At 40.2% G+C, this 20,556-nt stretch overlaps 1 protein-coding gene across 5 annotated transcripts; it reads left to right on the top strand.

Annotated features, from left to right (window-relative positions):
- The first annotated feature begins 4,959 nt into the window (after nt 1-4,959).
- On the top strand, nt 4,960-20,556 carry zbtb43 (zinc finger and BTB domain containing 43). 5 transcript variants are annotated; one of them, XM_078226435.1, is made up of 3 exons: nt 4,960-5,158; nt 8,279-8,336; nt 12,617-20,556. In XM_078226435.1, the coding sequence occupies exon 3, from the start codon at nt 12,620-12,622 to the stop codon at nt 14,054-14,056; it is 1,437 nt and encodes a 478-aa protein (XP_078082561.1). In that variant the 5' UTR covers nt 4,960-5,158; nt 8,279-8,336; nt 12,617-12,619; the 3' UTR covers nt 14,057-20,556. The 5 variants fall into 5 exon arrangements, with proteins under 5 accessions (XP_078082561.1, XP_078082559.1, XP_078082563.1 ...); XM_078226433.1 differs by having other exon boundaries at nt 8,279-8,458; XM_078226436.1 differs by lacking the exon at nt 4,960-5,158 and adding an exon at nt 5,608-5,692.

Below are 20,556 nucleotides of genomic sequence, written 5' to 3'. Positions count from 1 at the left end.
TGAAAACTCACTGGAATGAACTCACAGTCATAGTCATAGAGTCATAGAGGTTTACAGCATGGAAACAGGCCCTTCGGCCCAACTTGTCCATGCCGCCCTTTTTTTTAAAACCCCTAAGCTAATCCCAATTGCCAGCATTTGGCCCATATCCCTCTATACCCATTGTACCCATGTAACTATCTAAATGCTTTTTAAAAGACAAAATTGTACCCGCCTCTACTACTACCTCTGGCAGCTTGTTCCAGACACTCACCACCCTCTGTGTGAAAAAATTGCCCCTCTGGACACTTTTGTATTTCTCCCCTCTCACTTTAAACCTATGCCCTCTAGTTTTAGACTCCCCTACCTTTTGGAAAAGATATTGACTATCTAGCTGATCTGTGCCCCTCATTATTTTATAGACCTCTATGAGATCACCCCTCAGCCTCCTACGCTCCAGAGAAAAAAGTCCCAGTCTATCCAGCTCTCCTTATAACTCAAACCATCAAGTCCCGGTAACATCCTAGTAAATCTTTTCTGCACTCTTTCTAGTTTAATAATATCCTTTCTATAATAGGGTGACCAGAATTGCACACAGTATTCCAAACGTGGCCTTACCAATGTCTTGTACAACTTCAACAAGACATTCCAACTCGTGTATGCAATGTTCTGACCGATGAAACCAAGCATGCTGAATGCCTTCTTCACCACTCTGCCCACCTGTGACTCCACTTTCAAGGAGCTATGAACATGTACCCCTAGATCTCTTTGTACTGTAACTCTCCCCAATGCCCTACCATTTACTGAGTAAGTCCTGCCCTGGTTCAATCTACCAAAATGCATCACCTCGCATTTGTCTAAATTAAACTCCATCTGCCATTCGTCAGCCCACTAACTGAATTGTCTTTTTACATGGAAGAAAAACCCTCAACGCAAATGAGCAAGAGTTGGCCGGTTTTTAAAGCAGCGAGTTCCCTCGGCTTTTAGGCACACGGGCAATGCAAGCCCTCAGGTCATTTCGGAGCTGCGGGAGTACTTTTTAATGTTGTAACACCGGTTCTCTGCTCCTCCTGAAAAATGTAGAATTGGGCACATCACCTTCAGGTCTCGGGACAGGATAGCATTGGAAGAGGTCTGGACATAGGTAGGGAATGCAATATGGCAGAGAGGAGACTAAAACTAAATACATCACGATGGGTGATCATAAACAAATAAATGGTTTGTTTCTGTGTTCCTGCTCTTTGAAAAGATAGTTATCCAAAAGCCCTGTGTGTGATTATAATCCTGTTACATTCTGTAATGACCAGTGTCTCAGGTTGTCAATGCTTTGGTTGCTGGGCTAAATGTGTTCTGCAGCCTTCAAACTGCATTTTTATTTCAAGTACTTTTCACACATTTTAACATGAGTAATAGCAGACAGAATTCTGATTCCTTCGAAGCAGCTTGCTGAATATTTTGTCACTTCAGAATGGTTTATAGTCTGTTTAGATACATTTGCTCATTCAAGTTCACTAAACTTAAAACAACATGTAATGGAAATGGCTTTGGCTGAGGCTAAAGGAACATTCCTCCCACAATAAGAAATATTTACCTTTTGACCTCCTCTATAGCTGAACTGTCATAGGGTGGAATTTTCCATCTGCGTTCACCCCGAAACTAGAAAATCCTGCCCGAGGGCAACGGACCTTTATATGGTCGCTCATTATGATTCCAGTGGTGAGTGGAACGGGAAAATTTGCCCCCATGGAGTTTTAAAAGACAGTGGAAGCAGAGACTTTGAATATTTTTTAAGGCAGAGCTAGATAGATTCTTGATTAACAAGGGGGTGAAAGGTTATCGGGGGTAGGCAGAAACGTGGGGTTGAAGTTACAATCAATTCAGCCATGGAGTCAGAAAGTTTTACAGCACAGAAAGAGGCTCTTCGGCCCATCGTGCCCATCGAATACCAATCTATCCTAATCCCACTCTCCAGCACTTGGTCCATAGCCTTGTATGCTATGGTGTTTTTAGTGCTCATCCAAATGTTTCTTAAATGTTATGAGGTTCCCACCTCTACCACCCTTTCAGGCAGTGAGTTCCAGATTCCCACCACCCTCTGAGTGAAAAAGGTTTTCCTCAAATCCCCTCTAAATTTTCTCCCCCTTACTTTAAATCTATGCCTAGTTATTGACCCCTTTAATAAGCGGAAAAGTTTCTTCCTATCTACCTTATCTATTTCCCTCATAATTTTATACACCTCAAACATATCCCTCCCTCAGCCTTCTCTGCTCTGTGGAGAACAACTCCAGCCTAACCAGCCTCTCTTCATAGCTGAAATGCTCCAATCTAGGCAACATCCTGGTGAATCTCCTCTGCACCATTTCTCGTGCAATCATATCCTTCCTATAGTGTGGTGACCAAAAGTGCACACATTACTCTAGCTGTGGCCTAACAAGCATTTTATACAGTTCCATCATAACCTCCCTATATTCTATTCGATGCCTCGGCTAATAAAGGCAAGTATCCAAATGCCTCCTTAACCACCGATCCTGTTGCTTTCATGGATCCTTGTATATGCACCTAAGGTCCCTCTGGTCTTCTGCATTTCCTAGTGCCCCACTACCGTTCATTGTGTTCCCTTGCTTTATCAATCCACTTTTCAGGAATAGATTCCATTTGCCACAGTTCTGCCCATCTGACCAGCCCATCTATATCTGACGCTGTGCAGAATGTGCATATGGCACATTCCACCCAGCCTGGATCGAAGGAGAAGCTAGATAAGTGCACAAGAGAGAATGGTTAAGACATGCTGATTGAGTTAGATGAATTAAGGTGGGAGGAGGCTCATGTAAAGAATACTGGCATGGGTCTGTTGGGCCAAATGGCTGTAAATTCTATGTAAAATGAAACCAGGGTCTGATGTATGCCATAGACTCATGATTTGCTTAATAGGAGTACTGTCTGACCTGGTGGACATTATAGTTGCCCAACAGTTGGAATGATGGCACTGACCACACTGTTGACAGGACCAGGACAGTACGTCATACCTCACTCCTTTTGAAGCACTTACCACGCTCCCTCTGTCATACAGGAGATCTTAAAATCAACCCCTACCCACATCCATGTCTTCTCCCCCACTTCCCTAGCCTTTGGATATGTTAATCTCCTGGGTCACGTTTTGAGTGTCCAGGAACATTTCCTCTATGGAGACTCCTGGAAAAGCAGGAATGGTTGTCAACATTAATTTCTTCTTCAATCATCACTGCCTTCTTTTCCTCCTTTGAGGCCTTCCTCAAAATCACCTCTTTGACCAAACGTTTCAGTACTTTTCCAATATCCCTTTCATTGTCTCACAGTCTATTTTGATGGATTACACCTCCGCGAAGCACGTTTAGATGTTTTTCAATGTTAAATGCAAGTGGTTGTTAACAGCAGGGAGTTCTCACCAGTGTCCTGGCCCACAACTAACACCACTAAATGACATCGGGTTTAGTGGACTCTTGTTGTGCCATGTTTCCTGCAACACTGAATGAACCTTCGTTGCCTGTAGAGTGCTTTGGGATGTCTCGTATCCATCCTCATTCTGAGGGTAGGCTGCACTATGAGCAATTTTTCCCCATTGATTTCAATTCTCTGCTCTTCTCACTGCCTGGTCCATAGTGAGGCCAGTCCTCATTCTGATGTTATCCTTCCTTGCCATCTTGGTCTTCCCTGTGCACATTTTTCCAGGTGTTTTGCCAAGCATCACCTCGTTTCCCAAACACTCCCTTCCTGTTCACATTACATTTAAACAAAAGTGCAAAGTTACGAAACGTGTGATATAAAAACAGGTCTTTTTTACTATTGCATGTAAAAAGTGACAGATGATTTGATTTGATTTATTGTCACATGTATTAGTATAGTGAAAAGTATTGTTTCTTGCACGCTATACAAAGCATACCATTCATAGAGAAGGACATGAGTGCAGAATGTAGTGATACAGTCATAGCTAGGATGTAGAGAAAGATTAGCTTAATGCAAGGGAGGTCCATTCAAAAGTCTGATGGCAGCAAGGAAGAAGGTGTTCTTGATTCGGTTGGTACGTGTCCTCAGACTTATGTTTCTTTTTCTCGACGGAAGAAGGTGGAAGAGAGTATGGCTGGGGTGCGTGGGATCCTTGATTTGCCGGCTGCTTTGCTGAGGCAGTGGGAAGAGTAGACAGTATCAATGAGTGGGAGGCTGGTTTGAGTGATGGACTGGGCTTCGTTCATGACCCTTTGTAGTTTCTTGCGGTCCAATGACTGTGCAGCGTTTTATTTGCCACAAATAGAACATCATAGAGTCATAGAAACCCTAAGAGGCCATTTGGCCCATCGAGTCTGCACCGACCACAATCCCACCCAGGCCCTACCCCCATATCCCTACATATTTACCCACTAATCCCTCCAACCTATGCATCCTAGGACACTAAGGGGCAATTTTAGCATGGCCAATCAACCTAACCCGCACATCTTTGGACTGTGGGAGGAAAGCGGAGCACCTGGAGGGAACCCACGCAGACACGAGGAGAATGTGCAAACTCCACACAGACAGTGACCCAAGCCGGGAATTGAACCCAGGTCCCTGGAGCTGTGAAGCAGCAGTGCTAACCACTGTGCTACCATGCCACCCTTGGCTATGGACATGGACAGGATTCCTGCAGCCCTTTAAAACCCTTAATGTAGGTTTGGGGTGGGACACCCTAGCTATGACTGTAACACTACATTCTGCACTCTCTTGTTCCCTTCTCTATGAATGGTATGTTTTGACTGTATAGTGCGTAAGAAACAATACTTTTCACTGCATGTTAATACATGTGACAATAATAAATCAAACTATATAAGGTTACAGGGATGGGTGCGGTGCTGTCGGAGAGTCAATGCAAACTCGATGGGCCAAGCGGCCTCCTTCTGCACTGTAGGTATTCTATGATATATAGTAATGCAAAATGTTGCACTGCCATACAATGCACATGCAGCATACAGTAAAGCAGACAGTGGAGTGGGACCAGGTTGAGCTCCCCCACTCAGCTGGAGGGGGGGATGGGCGCGCATGCGCGCCACTCGGCTCCGTTTGTTTACACAGACTGCGTGCGGCTGCGGTCACGTGAGTGCGTGACGTGGGCGCGGGTGTCGGGGGGGCCCCTGACGCTGCGAGCTCTCAGGTGAAGGCAGGCTGACAGGTAGGCGAGGGCGGCGCGCAGCGGGCGCCGGGGCACTCACTCCCCGATCGGGCGCGCCCATTAAATAAGGGCGGGCGGGCGGTCTGCGGCCATGGGGACGAAGTTGGTCGAGTGGACCCGTTGTTTTAATTTTTTAGTAGTTGCTGTTGCTGCCGGGCAAGGGCCTCCCCCCCCCGGCGGCTTTGTCCTGTCCGCCCTCGGCCCCGGTTTGACGTGAGGTTGCGAAGGCCTCTCGCGCGAGTGTGTAGAAGAGGAGAGAGGGGGGGGGAATCAACGGTTGTTGACGTCTCGAGCGAACGAGAGGGAGGGCGGGCTCTTCGCTCTGATTGGCCGTCCCCTGCTGATTGGCAGACGTCTCGCCCCACAGCACTTAAGCCTCAAACCGTCATTGGGCGGGGCGGGCTGATTGGCGGGGCGACGGGCCAATCGGATCCCCGATGTGGGCGGGGCGGCCAGCCAATCCGATCTAGAGTTGGGCGGGGCGGTTGCAGCCTAGAATGGGCGGGGCATGAATCACGTACTAGTCCTTGGCTGGTGAGCAAGCAAGTAGCAATGAATATTACCATATTGAATAAGTCAATGTAGTGTTTAATTCTTTCAAGGTCCTGTTGTTATTTTTTAAAAGTCAACTAACCTTAATTGTCAAAAATGTATTTCTTGAGAAATCAACAAGAATTGACGGATTGAAGCTGATTTATAATTTAATTTGATTATCTTCAAATCACACATTTCCTTCCCAACTTTAAATTCCAATTCAAAATGGGGGGGGGGGGCGTTGTTTATTAGTTTTTTGTAGTTAAACATTCGAATTCTAGCAGTAGGTTAACATAGAACAGCACAGTACAACCCTTTGGCCCTCGATGTTGTGCCGAGCTTTGTCCGAAACCAAGATCAAGCCATCCCACTCCCTATCATTCTGGTGTGCTCCATGTGCCTATCCAATAACCGCTTGAAAGTTCCTAAAGTGTCTGACTCCACTATCACAGCAGGTAGTCCATTCCACACCCCAACCACTCTCTGAGTAAAGAACCTACCTCGGACATCCCTCCTATTGTCTCCCACTATGAACTTTATAGTTATGCCCCCTCGTAACAGCTACATCCACCCGAGGAAATAGTCTCTGAACGTCCACTCTGTCTATCCCCTTCATCATTTTATAAACCTCGATTAAGTCGCCTTTCAACCTCCTCCGCTCTAAAGAGAAAAGCCCTAGCTCCCTCAACCTTTCCTCATAAGACCCTCCAAACCAGGCAGCATCCTGGTAAATCTCCTTTGCACTCTCTCCAATGCTTCCACATCCTTCTTATAGTGAGGTGACCAGGTTGTTTTCAAAAATATGCACTACCTACTTTGGAAAATCACCTTGAATTATATCCAGCAAATTCATTTTCATCTTGATTATGGAGATTCTGTAATGGAAATTTCATGAAATACCTATTCATAGTTCCCTGGAGTCTTACATAAGAACTAGGAGCAGGAGTAGGCCATCCGGCCCCTCAAGCCTGTTCTGCCATTCGATAAGATCATGGCTAATCTTTTTGTGGACTCAGTTCCACTTACCCGCCCGCTCACCATAACCCTTAATTTCTGTACTGTTCAAAAATTTATCTATCCTTGCCTTAAAAACATTCAATGAGGTAGCCTCAACTGCTTCACTGGGCAGGAAATTCCACAGATTCACAACCCTTTGTGTGAAGAAGTTCCTCCTCAACTCAGTCCTAAATCTGCTTCCCCTTATTTTGAAGCTATGCCCCCTAGTTCTAGTTTCACCTGCCAGTGGAAACAACTTCCCTGCTTCTATCTTATTTATTCCCTTCATAATCTTATATGTTTCTACAAGATCTCCCCTCATTCTTCTGAATTCCAATGAGTATAGCCCCAGTCTACTCAGTCTCTCCTCATAAGCCAACCCTCTCAACTCCATCTCCAGTGCCAGTATATCCTTTCTCAAGTGAGGAGACCAAAACTGTACACAGTACTCCAGGTGTGGCCTCACCAGCACCTTATACAGCTGCAACATAATCTTGTTTTTAAACTCCATCCAAGTCTTGTTTATTATGAAAGGATGACCCATCACGTTCTGAGGGTAGCTAAGAATAGGAAGATAGAACTTAGAAGATGGAAAAAGACCAAGATCACTAATCGTAGCAGTCAATCTCCATTGCTTAAACTACGTCAGAACCAGATATGACACAAGCACAAGTGGCCAAGAGCTTTGAGAACTGTAGGTCTAAAGTTACCTTCATATTAAGCGTGCTACACTTATCACAGATAGTGCTTCTAATTACTCATACTGTATCACAAAATGTCATTTTCTGAAATAAATTTATTGATTTTTGATTGAATAATTCAACACTAATCCACCATCGTGACAGAATCTGTTCCATTGATTGACCAATTACTCCCACAGATTTGTTTTAAATTTAACCTCCTTTGAAGGATTCCTTCTGTGGCTGTGTGGTATATGTCACTAAACTGGTAAACCACAAACCTAGAGCAATGCTCTGGGGTTCCTGGCTTGAATCCCACCACAGTAGATGGTTTCAATAAAAATAATCATCTTGTGGCAGGCATGGCTGAGCTGGAAAAAAGAATTTCAAGCACAGGTTGTGTCCCCTGGTTTTATTGCTTGGACAAGGTGAAATTACTCATCGTGGTCTACCTTACCTGTCTCTTTTTGTAGAATCCTAAACTCAGCAGTTACATGCTTAATTTACATAATTAGTCCCTCTAGTTCAAACCTTCCAGCCCCTCAATCATTCTTTGCTCTCAACATATTTTCTGTACTGTGGAGGTGTACACAGTACTCGCAATGTGGTTGCACCAATGACTTTGCATCCAAATTGTTAACCGAAGGGAACACTGTTACAACCACCAGACAGTAGTTTTCTTATGACGAAATTGAATTATACTCCAGTTCTAACTTGGTAAATTCTTGTTTATTATATCAAGACAAATTGCTTGGATGCCAAATTTGGAAAACATAAGTTTGTAATATGTGTTCAGCTGAAATTGTCCAGTTTTAATGTTGAAAATCCAAAAAGCAGATAGATTTTGCATTCAGTTCTTAGCTGATGTAAAGAAAGAGTTTCAGTGCATTTGTGTGGAATTTTTCTGCAGCTTAGAATCCCTGTCCTGGAATGATTGGAGATGGTGCAGTACCTAACAAGGCATCAAGGTGAATCTTCTGTATAGAAATGCACTGCACTGATTGATTGTACTTCGAGATTTGCATTTGATGAACAGTTTGACGAAGATGGAGGCACCTTGATGGCTGTGTTCAGTATTTTTTAACATTTGGTGAGCTACATGCAGTTTCCTACACCAGCACTGTTACTCAGCTTCACAAAACAACTTGCCACGATGCTCCGTGCCATCTCAAGCATGAAGTTATTTGAATTGAGTTGCTATTTAAAGCTGCTGTATGCCTCCATTTTCAACAGTAAAACATTATTTCACATTATTATCACTGCTGACATGTAACAGTTTACGATGCACTAAAACCATGTCCATAGGGAGTACTTGGGCAATGGGAAATTAACCAAATTAAAATGACAAATTATGATATATTATGAAAAGATCAGATTATTTGTGTTACAGCTATTGGAAGAGATGTTTTATCCTTTAAAAAGCAAGGTGGAGGGATAAAGCCCAGAGCGCAGGCACTAATAAAGTCAAATTGAGAGGACCACAAATTAATCATTGGGGGACAGAAAGCTTGAGGATTAAGTATAGCATAGAACGACTGAGCGAAGAGTTCTAGTTTCAGGTTCTGGAAAAAATATATTTGAGGAAGATCTTTTGCAATGTTTGTTGAAGTAAGTGCAATGCAGATGTAGGATGGAAGCAAGGGTGGATGGATAATACTGTTTCATAGAATCCCTACATACAGAAGGAGGCCATTCACCCCATCAAGTCTGTACTGACCACAATCCCACCCAGGCTCTATTCCCGCAACCCCACGCATTTACCTTGTTAATCCCCCTGACACTAGGGTCAATTTAGCATAGCCAATCAACCTAACCTGTACATCTTTGGACTGCGGGAGGAATCCCACGCAGACACTAGGAGAAGGTGCAAAATCCACACAGACGATGACCCGAAACAGGAATTGAACCTGGGAACCTGACGCTGTGAGGCAGCAATGCTGACTACTCTGCCGCCCCCGTTTCTTTGGAGCTTAGAAGAAATGAGAGGTTCAGGGGAACACTGGCCTTCCCCTGGTATTAATAAAACAGAAAGATCATGATAGTGATAGAGGCTGTACAGAGATTCTGATTGCTTGTCAATTTATTGTATCATGTTTACAAGTGCAACAAGAGTACTTAGAGCATTCTCCGCTGTGGAGAATTTAAAACTGATTAACTAACAAAATGACACTCTTCCACCAATGTATTCAAAAACACAATATTTGTTGGAATTTGAAGGGTTAATTAAGTGCTGTTTATTTGTATTACGCCATGAACTAATTTCTGATTGGGGTTGCTGATAAAGATCTCTCATAGACATTGAAAATTGAATCAGAGCTGATGCTAGACTCAGCTGTGCAAACAGTACGTCACTAGCAGCTGCTGAAAATCTAACGGGCTCAGGGACCATCCATAGGCATTAAAACATTGAATACTGATGATAAAGTGATATAAACAATTCTTCTTTGGGTCAGTGATGGTGACATTAATAGCAGCTAGATAAAAGCAAAAGACTATTTTAAATTAAAACAGAAAATGCTGGAAATACTCAGCAAGTCAGGTAGCGTTGATTGAGGACAAAACTTTAATGTTTCAGGTCAGATTACTTTCAAGCAAGTACAGAGTTGGGGAAAGGTTGGAGGAGAGGTTGGGCACAGGGAAGGAACCATGGGGGTGGGGGTGGGGGGGGGTGGAGTTTTGTGATGAGGTAGAGAGCAGAAATTATTAAATGGCAAAAGGGAGGAGATAATGGAACAGGTTGAAAAACAACAGATGATTCCAGAGAAAGCATAAGTAGTTATAACTGAACATCAGAGGGGTAGGGAAACACAGGAAACTTTGCAAAATTTGCTTGCTATCACAAAGGAAGTGCAGGTAGATACCACGAGTACGAAACATTCCTTCAATCATCTACTGACAGCAGATCCCTACCCCAAACACCAGCCCAAACATTCGCCACTCCTGGTGCAGCCATAAGCAACTGTTCAAATTATCTGCAATTTTAAGCATGTAACATGCTAAATAGATTATTAAAGTGCGGTTCCTCAATCTTGTGTTTAGCTCCATTAGAATGGTCAGGAGGTCAAGAACAGAGATGTCAGAGCAGAGTGGGTTGAAGAATTAAAGTGACCAGTGGCCAGGAGCACACGTCAGGAAAATAGATTGAATGGAAGTGTTCAGCAAAGTTATCATTCAATCTGCATTTTGTCTCCCAAATGTGCAGGAGACTACTTACTGTACATCATAAGAATCAAATACAGTATAATATGCTGTACAGGTACCTTACGTTTTCACCCAGCAGGAATCTTTGGGGGCCTGAACAGTGGGCAAGGAGGAGATGAAAGGGCGGAGATTGCAACTCATGTAAATGAATGGGAAGATGCTGGGAAAGGGGAAGTGTTGGTGGTGCGGAAGAGTGGACCGGAATGTCATGGGAAGAATAATCTCTTTAGAATGTTGAACGATGGGGGGGCCGGGGGGTGGGGGTTGCGTGCAGGGTGGAGAAGACGCGTTTGATTTTAAATTTTATAAAATAGACTATTTCTGGTTTACTGTTGTCTTTTTTATGTCATCAAACCAATATCAATAAATGGAAAAGACCAAGGGCTGAGAAAGAGGAATTCATTCTAAACACATTCAACATGGATCAATTTTATAGATGAGAATTTCCACCTGTAGCATTTTAAAATTGAAAAATAAATGTCGCGAATACCAAAACTCGAATAATATCTGCTCTGTGCTAAATTATAGTTATATTGAGACCATCAGCCAGCTAATGAAAAACAGCAACCCTGCAGTAAAGGTGTAACAAACCATCACTCTGGCCATGAATGTGCATGTTCAAGCATTTAGATAGTGTAGAGTTGAAATGCACAGTATCATCAAAATTAGTGCATTATTTCAGCTCAAAATTCAAACCAATTTTTAATTCCAGATTAAGCTACACCATCAGATTTTTCCCCTCACTTGGATTGGTTCCTTACTGCCTTATTTGCCCAACAGTCCATAGGAAAGCATATATAATGATTTTGCCTAAACATTTTAATAATTCGTTCTAATCTTGAGTGGAAAGTACCTGCATGCAAATAACATGAGAACATTCTTTTGAGTTGTGCAGGATTGGATCTCTGCCAGCCTTTACACTGGACTACCAATTCTCATGTTGTCCAAGAAAATGAATAAGAAATGTGAAAGTAAAATCTGCATTTAAAAATGATTAACGGGGGGAAGCATTTTGAAATGGAAAATAGTGTTCACGATATAGCCTTCCTGCGCATGCATAATCCTGCTTTGAGTGGAGTGGACCCAGTCGAGGTGAAATCCTTACTTGCAAAGTTAATTATTTGAGCAGAAGATTTGTTCAACTCAGATTCAATTTGATATAATTGAGTGTTAAAATTATTGCTGTAGACAAATATATAAGTATAAAGTTCATAGTTTCAGTGGGAATCTCCAGGACATTCAGTGCTCCCAATTTCTAAATCTGAATTACTCTGATTTAAATAACAGAAAACAGCACTTAGTTATGACAGTCACAGAAACAAATAGAAATGATTACTTCAATCATCTGATACAGCTTTCTACTTTTTACCTCCGAACCTAGGTATTAATGTAAGTTTCAAAGCAATATCAACAGAAGCAACACGGTGGCACAGTGGTTAGTACTGCTGCCTGGGTCAGAAGCTCTTTCGAAGAGTTGGTGCAGACTTGATGGGCCGAATGGCTTCCTTCTGCACGGCACTGTAGAGATTCTATGATTCTATGAGGAGAGGCCTTTGTAAGATGGGAGTGTAGTTTACACTCTTATGATTTTACAATGTGTATGCACACAGATCATAAATCTTTCCATTTGTTAAAAGAGTTCCCCTGTTGTCTTTATTTTTAAAAGCAAATTATAATTGCAGATGTTTTCATTATTTAAGTGCATTATATAATTTAATTCTGCCATTTCTCCTGCATGGAGTCATCCCCCCGCCTACTCACCTATCATCTCTATCATTGTAAAACTTTTGCAATGGGAGGAAGTCAACACAAATATGATTTTCAAATCAGAGGAAAGATTTGAATTGTAGGCTCTTGGCTTTGATTTGCACTTCCAATGATCTAAGTTTTCATTTCTGAATTTCAGCTAGAGAGCAAATAGCATATTTAAACAAATAGTTTCTGAGGCTAAGAGGAATAACTTTCAGAATGACCTTTTGATTATCAGCATTACATTAGCATTTTCCAAAATCATTTTAACGTATTTATTGTCTTGTGTTTTGAACAGTACATGCTTTCATCCACGATGGAGCTAGCAACAAATTTTTTTCATGTGGAATTCCCAAATTTTACGAATACTCTACTACAGAAGTTAAATCAACAGCGTCAAGAGGGACAGTTATGCGACATTGCTATTCAAGTCCAAGGCCATTTATTCAGGGCCCATAGGGCTGTCCTCGCTGCCACTTCACCTTATTTTTGTGATCAGGTACTGCTGAAGAATTGTAGTCGAATCCTTTTACCAGATGTAATGAATCCAAAGGCATTTGAAAATGTTTTGTTGTTTTGCTACACAGGGAGACTTGTACTGCCAGCCACTGACATTGTCAGTTACTTAACAGTGGCAAGCTTTCTTCAAATGTGGCATGTTGTAGATAAGTGTACAGAACTTTTAAAGGTGTGCCCAGCGGTTCATTATCAGAAGTCGAATCACTTGAATGACCATCAGTCACCCAGTAGCAGCAATTTTAATGGTCCAGTAGAACCTTCAGAACTTGGAGCTATGGGGCAACCCGAGTTCCATAGAAGTGCGAATGGGGATTCAAAGGCTGAGGAAAATGGTGAAGAGAGCCCCAAGGAGGATGACATGTCATCGCCCCAATTAATGGATCATGACAACCTTCCTAGCAATTCTTCCGGGGAACATGATCATTTAAGTACAGAAATGAACAGCCAGGATGGTGAGGAAGGAGCAAGTGATACTGCAGAGTACCCATACGGCAGGCCAATCTATAGTCAACCTAGTATAATGCCTCACAAACGGTGGGTGTATGTAAAACAAGAAAAATTTGAGCAGGATTATGGTGATGGAACAATTCGCCCTACTGCTGAAGAGCAACGTATCTCTGAATCAGAAAATATTACTCAGGCTGAGCCAGTAATCCAATCTTCTAGCATCGATGACAGCTTTAATATTGTCGCTGCCAAAACCCAGGAGATATTTAAAGAAAGCCGTGAGCATAGTTCCTATAATGAACAGGTTGATTACTATGGTTCATCACTGGATGAATTTTCAGCTGATCGAGGCGATATAAATGTCAGTGGGCAGCATCAGGACCCTTTAGCAGCTGCTGAAATGCAGGTGAATCGGTTGCCAGGGTACGGCATTGAATCTGAACTAGGAACAGGTGTCAGCGAAAAGATCTCTCACTCTGGCTTCACAGCTGTTGTTTACAAACTTTACCCCTGCCAATGTGGCAAAAACTTTACTCACAAGAGCCAGCGAGATCGGCATATGAGCATGCATCTTGGTCTACGGCCTTATGGCTGTGGTGTTTGTGGTAAGAAATTTAAAATGAAGCACCATCTTGTCGGCCACATGAAGATTCACACTGGCATTAAACCGTATGAGTGCCACATCTGCAGTAAGAAATTCATGTGGCGTGACAGTTTCCATCGTCATGTGACGTCATGCACTAAGCTGTATCAGGTACCTGATGTCCGCTGACACAATGTATGGGCCAACTGGCTCAGTGAAATTATATATGGTACTTGATGTAGTGAAAATGTTATAAGTGCTTTTGACTCATTCAGTGGTGTTCTCATATCTAGTAGAAAATCAACAGTCTCAGTAGTGACAGCCTGGCAGTCTGTTAGAGATGTGTTGGTGCCATGACAACACTTATTTAACCAAAATCATTTTCCAGTAGTGTTACACTTAAATATTGCACAATTATGTGACTCTTGGTGAACTGAAATGAAGAGTTGAGCCTTACAAATATATTGAAATGAATGGAAAGACGATAAAGCAAAACCCAAGAATAGAGTTTGAATGGTATGTTACTAATGTGTTGTAAGCCCCGTTTGCACACCAATACTGTTGAGTTTAGACTGGGAGTGCTATGTGTAGGAATGCTGTTCAACTCACAAAGACAATTCTGTGTAACACAGAGTTTTGAGGGAGCAGTTTAAAGTGGCTTTACTTTTAATCGCTTGCATGAAAACCAAAAGTGAAAATTGTCTACAATCACGTTGACCTTGCAGAGAGCCAGCACAGACATGGCAGGCCGGACGGCCTGCTCCTGTGTTGTGTAACCATTCTATGATTTCATACTCGAAGGCTGAAAAGGGCAATTTCATTTCAATTGCTGTGTTCTTCAGCTTGATTCTCAAAAAAATTATATTTGGGTCTTGAGGATTAACAGTTAGGTCAGACCCTTGGTGTTAATTGGTTCCAAATGTTTTTTTTTGTATAAATAGGCTACAGATCAGTATGCAAAATACATAGAAATGCAAATTACAACAGTCATTCAAACTGCTGAGATCTTTCAGCCAGATTTTTTATTTGAGATGTTGGACGATGAGAAATAGTTCAGGAAAACTTTGGAACATTTGACACGCTTAGTAATTTTTCTTGGTAGCTTTGCAGTGCGCGCTACAAACTTGTCTCAGTTGATACTGGCCTTGAATAACTTAAATGTGCAGCAAATTGAGAATAACAAAGTTAGTTGACCGATAGTATATTTTTTATTTACATACTGTACATATTTGCAGTTATTTTATCTCAAGCTGAGTAAATGTTGAGAACAAGTATTAGATAACGATGGAGTTATCAGTCAGTGTAATTGATGGTTTAAATAATCAATTCTCAATTGGATTAGTAAAAAAGATTTCCTTTAATATAACATTATTCATAACAAACGTATGGACTTGAAATTATGACACAATAATAAGACAATGGCTTTGGAAGGAAAAAGGATGGGAGAAACCAATACGACAGAAAATTCCTTTCCAGCAACTCCAAAACCTAAAGTGCAGCGTTCATTGGAACAGCTTTGTGGTCCCATCAACAGATATTTAATAGTTTGCAAATGTGCATAGGAAGTTATCTGACGTTAATTGTTTTATTGAAAATAGCCAGTGATGTCCTGCTTTAAGTGAAATACTTGAATACTATACATGCATTCCAATTTCCCATTCTTGTAGTTAGACGATAGGACTCAAGGGAGCCTGGAAATGAAATACTTTGGAACTTTAGTCAACCCCTTTTTAAAACAAAGACGGCAAACAGTTGAATTGTTAATTTGCAATAATTGAAGCAATAGTTTAGCTGTAAACGCCGTGCCCTGATGTGATTAATGTAAATTGTAGCAAATATAGCGAGCCCCTTTAAATGATTTTTTTGTTGGTGGTTGTGGCCTAATGGACGACTCTCTGAGACCTGATTGCTGCTGCAAAAGAAACTTGTAAAAAGGCAGGTGTTGAGTTTTTTTTGTGTGGAAAAACTGTTTCTTCAATAATTAGAATCACCTTGCATCAATAATTGGGATCATACTGCATTAATAATCAGGATTCTATCACATTAATAATCAGAATCCTACTCCATCAGTAATGAGGATCCTTTTACATCAGTGCTCAGAGTACTATTATATTAATGTAATAGGATCCTGATTATTAATCAGATCCAATTCTACATTAATTGCACCGTTCCAATTTCCAATTGCATTAATAATCAGCTGCCAACAACCCTCATAGTCCCCACATTTTCACTCTGGGATGAAGTCTTGACGCATTAAGATGGGATCACACTGGTAAAAAGTTTGGGGTAGCATTGCTTCAGCTTGTTTAGCTCCAAAATGAGACAGCTCTCCATGGGAATTTGAAACCAGATGCTAATCTGATATCTGAGCTTGGAAGGTCAGGTGTACTTCGGTATGCTTTTGTTGATGGACCAGCCAGACTGATTCATTGGTAGGATGTGGATGGGCGTGTGTGTCACTGGAGGCTGGCTAACATCAACCTAGCTGGACACACAGCAGCAAGCTTACTGGTTGTATAATTTTAGACAGCTCAAAATTTAGAAATATTTTAATACAGTTTGAAGGTTAAGGTCTCTAGGCTTAGTTAATTAGTGTGCCTTAAGAGGAAAAGAACATGTATACCAGTAATTGGTTCCTGCCCATTGTCAAGAATCTAAACTAATTTGCTTTTTTAAAAAAAATCATCCTTTGTTAATCTCATTTAACAGTTTAGGCAAATGTGAACTGGAAGGTGATATAGACACATGATGTAAATTTTAACTTGTCATGATTCTAAACTGGGCATAAACTTAACATTGCAGATTAGCTGCCCAGTGGAGAGTGCACCCAGACTTTTTACATACATTAGTTTCAGTGGATATAAAAATTGGATGGTTTCTCTAATGGTTGACCAATCCGCAATGCCAGTTTTATGACTAGGCAGCAAATTTAATATGTACTTCATTGTGTTTAATTTACGGGGTGCCTTTCAGCCTTTTGATACTTTTAAAAGTTGATTTCTGTAATTACATATATTGGGATCAAATTAAAGATTAGTGATGTGAATGACCTAAGTCTGCCATTGATACACTTTCCAGTACCAGCAGGATTTATCAAAATGTCATACACAATTGATTGGTGGAAACTAGAGTGAGGGAGAAAGGATCTATTGGTCCTTTGACAATGAGAGAGAGACTGAAGGATTGCTTAATCTTTGTACTTCCACTGTGCGTCCTTTCTTGTAACTACTAAATTCTAGAATAAAGCAAAGGGTACACCATAATGAGCTACAAGCCACCAACTTCATTTGAATTTATTTGACTCCTTCTCCACTGTAATCCAGTGCAAGAATCCCACAAACCTGCATGACTTAACTCCTTGAAAATAGAACCCTGAGAACAAAACATCCAAGACATTTCATACCCCTGTACCAGTACTTTTAAAAATCAACCTCAATCTAATTTTCTTATTCGTTCATGGGATGTGGGCATTGCTGGCTGAGCCAGCATTTTTTGACCATTCCTAAGGGCATTTAAGAGTATTGCTGTGGATTTGGAGACATATGTAGGCCAGACCAGGCAAGGATAATAGATTTACTTTCCTAAAGGACATTTGTGAACTACATGGGTTTTTACAACAATCGACAATGATTTAATGGTCATCAATAGATTTTTAATTCCAGATTTTTATTGAATTCCAATTTCACCATCTGCCATGGTGGGATTTGAACCCAGGTCCCCAAAGCCTTGAATCTTTGGATTAGCTGTCCAGTGACTACCACTATGCCACCATTTTCCCAGAACAAAGATCAGCTACTCCTAGTTGATTTATCTATTTTAATAATCCACTTGTGAACAATAACTGAGTCCAGTAGTAATTTAAAACGTGCCATATTACAAATTACAGTCCCAAATGTTGCTGGATATTTAGTGTCAGCAGTGTACAGCTAAGTGATGTTTAAAATCATAAATTTCTCCTATTTTAAACGGGTTTGCAGTAAACCTGTTCAAACCTCTTTTTATAATCACTCACTTGCTATTACTGTTAACTGTAAAATTTTAGCAGATTGTCTTTACGTGGAGTTGATTGTTAGAAAGGACTAGCTTAACTTTATATAAATTTTGCATATTTAACAAGTTACATTGGTACCTCCAATATTACAATATGCTGTCCCCACACACTAAAGTACAGCAGGAGTGGAGAAATGGGATAGTTATTTTGGCTGAGCAATCTAGCACCTGTATGCAATGCTCCAGATAGTCTGCTTCACATTTGAAACTTTGTGGATATGTTACGTGTAACTAAACTGTTTTGAAATGAACAGCATGTCCTTCATTATGGTAACCTGCACTTAATTGCACAAAGCTAATTGTGTCCAATTTTTTATTTAAGATATAGTTCTCGTTTGATTTATGGTCTGTTCACTTTGACCATCTTTTTCATGAGAGCAGGAGTGCAACTTGATTCCCTATCTCTCTCAAACACACCCACATATTCTCTGTTCAGCAACAAAAATTCTTTCAGGTCACTGATCACAGTATGTTACCATTCCATTCTGGCTTTGCATATATGTCAAGTGCCATTGACGTCATCATAATATTAATGGAGTAATCTCCATGTAGTTTGACAAATAACATTAGAAGAAAATGGTTTGGAAGTACAAGACGTAGCATGGAACAATATGAGTGACTACATTTCAACTAAAACTTTTTAACAGCCCTTAAAATCAATATTTTAAATCCACAACTATTCTGTCATTTCCCATTATTAACCATTTTCATCCTTTTTTGAAATAATCTAAAATTAAATGTGTTAAAGGTGGTAAGTAAATGTGCACTGATTATTTTATTAGATTACAGAGTTTTAGTTTATCAGATTTTGAAATTGATAGTTTATATCATAGAATAATATAACTTGATTTTAGACTTTTTATATATAATAAAATGACACATTAAAACAGTCATTTTTGAGGCATCATTCACCAGATACTAACAAAATAATTTATATTGCAGAAATGTATAAAACATAATTTGAAGCATTTAATCAGTGAAATGCAATAGTTGTTGCAATAATGACATGTTCATCTTTGAGAGACATTCTCATATTACTATCATTTCAAAAATGTGACCTTTTCTGTGATAAATATTCAGTATAACTCCATACAGTGAGTTTCCAACAGATATCTTGTCTCTGTAAAGGCTATTCTATAAATCTATACTGTATGTTAAATTGTAATGCTACCAAATATCGGATGTAAAAGTTTAAAGTGCTAGCTACAACAAATTTAGGTTGTGTGAAATGGTATTTACTGTAGGTTTTTTGATGCCAAGTGGAATTCCAGTGAGTTTAATGATTTCCTCCCTATTGCACATGACTAGTTTGTCAGGTTTCCCATTGTGTTAAAGTATTGTTATTTATGTGTCAACACGGCTAAGCTTTGAATGTCGTAAGTTCAGCTATCCACGAACAGTACCATGCACATTTCTGGTGCTGGGCTTGGGTCATTAACTAAGGGAATAAACCATGATGCCTAATCAAGGTACTGTGTACAGAAATAAGCTCAGAACATACTCTTGTTTGTTTGTTTCCTGTGTTATGTGTAAGAATATATCACAAAATAGGGACTGAATAGAAGGTGGTTAATTCGGCTTTTTGTTTCACAAACGCACCTTTTCTTCTAAGTCCTGATTCTTTTTTTGATTTTGATTAGCTGTTACAAAATGTAAATACACACAGCCTCAACCTGAATAAGTGGCATTTTTTGTTTGACTTCAAAGCTCAAGTAACAAGAATATGTTTCTTACATAATCTGATCAGTATGATAAACAAGGAAATCTGGGGTTTTTTTTGCTTTCGGTAGCACCATGTTATTAATTAGTAATGTTTATATAATTGGCCTTTAAAATGCTTTGTTGCCTCGGTGGTTTTCTTCTACATTTGAATCGGTAATGATGCTACTAATTTGGTACGTGTTATAGAAGCCGAGGATTAAGTTAATGTTTTGCCTTTGAAAAGTCTTATTTTGTCAGATAAAGCTGTCCTCCGCTAATGAGTACCTTCCTTTGGAATACAAAAATTGAAAACTTTTTAGCAATGCGATTTCCAGTTACGAATTTTAAGCCAATTGCAAAAAGCATAAAGAAGCTGTGTATTCAGGAAATTTCAGACATAAAATACTTGTCATTTGACCTTCCTAGCAAATGGTGTAGCAAAGATTGCATTTTTTTTTGGAATGTTGCAGTTCTCCACTTCAAGTATGTGTCAGAAAATGTTCAAAAAGACATATCAAATTGATATTGTGTTCTATTCCAGTTTAAAAATCAAGTGGGTCACTACATGATTTTCTATGTTAGTTTAACCTATGTGGGTTAGGTTTTTGAATATAAACAATCACCATCTTTCTGAACAATTAGTATCAAAGTTGTTTATTAACTGTTAAATCACAAGTGTTCATGTTTTGTCCAATGTTATTTAAAAAGTGCTGTCCATGTGAATTTACACTGAAACTAACCACAGTAATGTCGGCTATTATGTGAATCTATTTTTTCTCTGTGATTTAAACTATTCTTTCCATTCTAATAAGTATACAGTATATGGCTTGTTTATTTCAATTGCCAATGCTGTGGGTATTAACTTCTTCTCATAGAAGAAAACTGTGACTGTTTGTATAACTACATATAGTAAAATAAATGTAAACTGACTCAGATAA

This window comes from Mustelus asterias, chromosome 13 (assembly GCF_964213995.1).
Source record: "Mustelus asterias chromosome 13, sMusAst1.hap1.1, whole genome shotgun sequence".
Classification (NCBI taxonomy): domain Eukaryota; kingdom Metazoa; phylum Chordata; class Chondrichthyes; order Carcharhiniformes; family Triakidae; genus Mustelus; species Mustelus asterias.
This window is presented reverse-complemented; position numbering and strand designations above follow the sequence as displayed.

Bases quoted from the DNA above. Each gene is read 5' to 3' on its own strand.
- zbtb43 (XM_078226437.1), top strand. From the start codon at position 12,620: ATGCTTTCATCCACGATGGAGCTAGCAACAAATTTTTTTCATGTGGAA.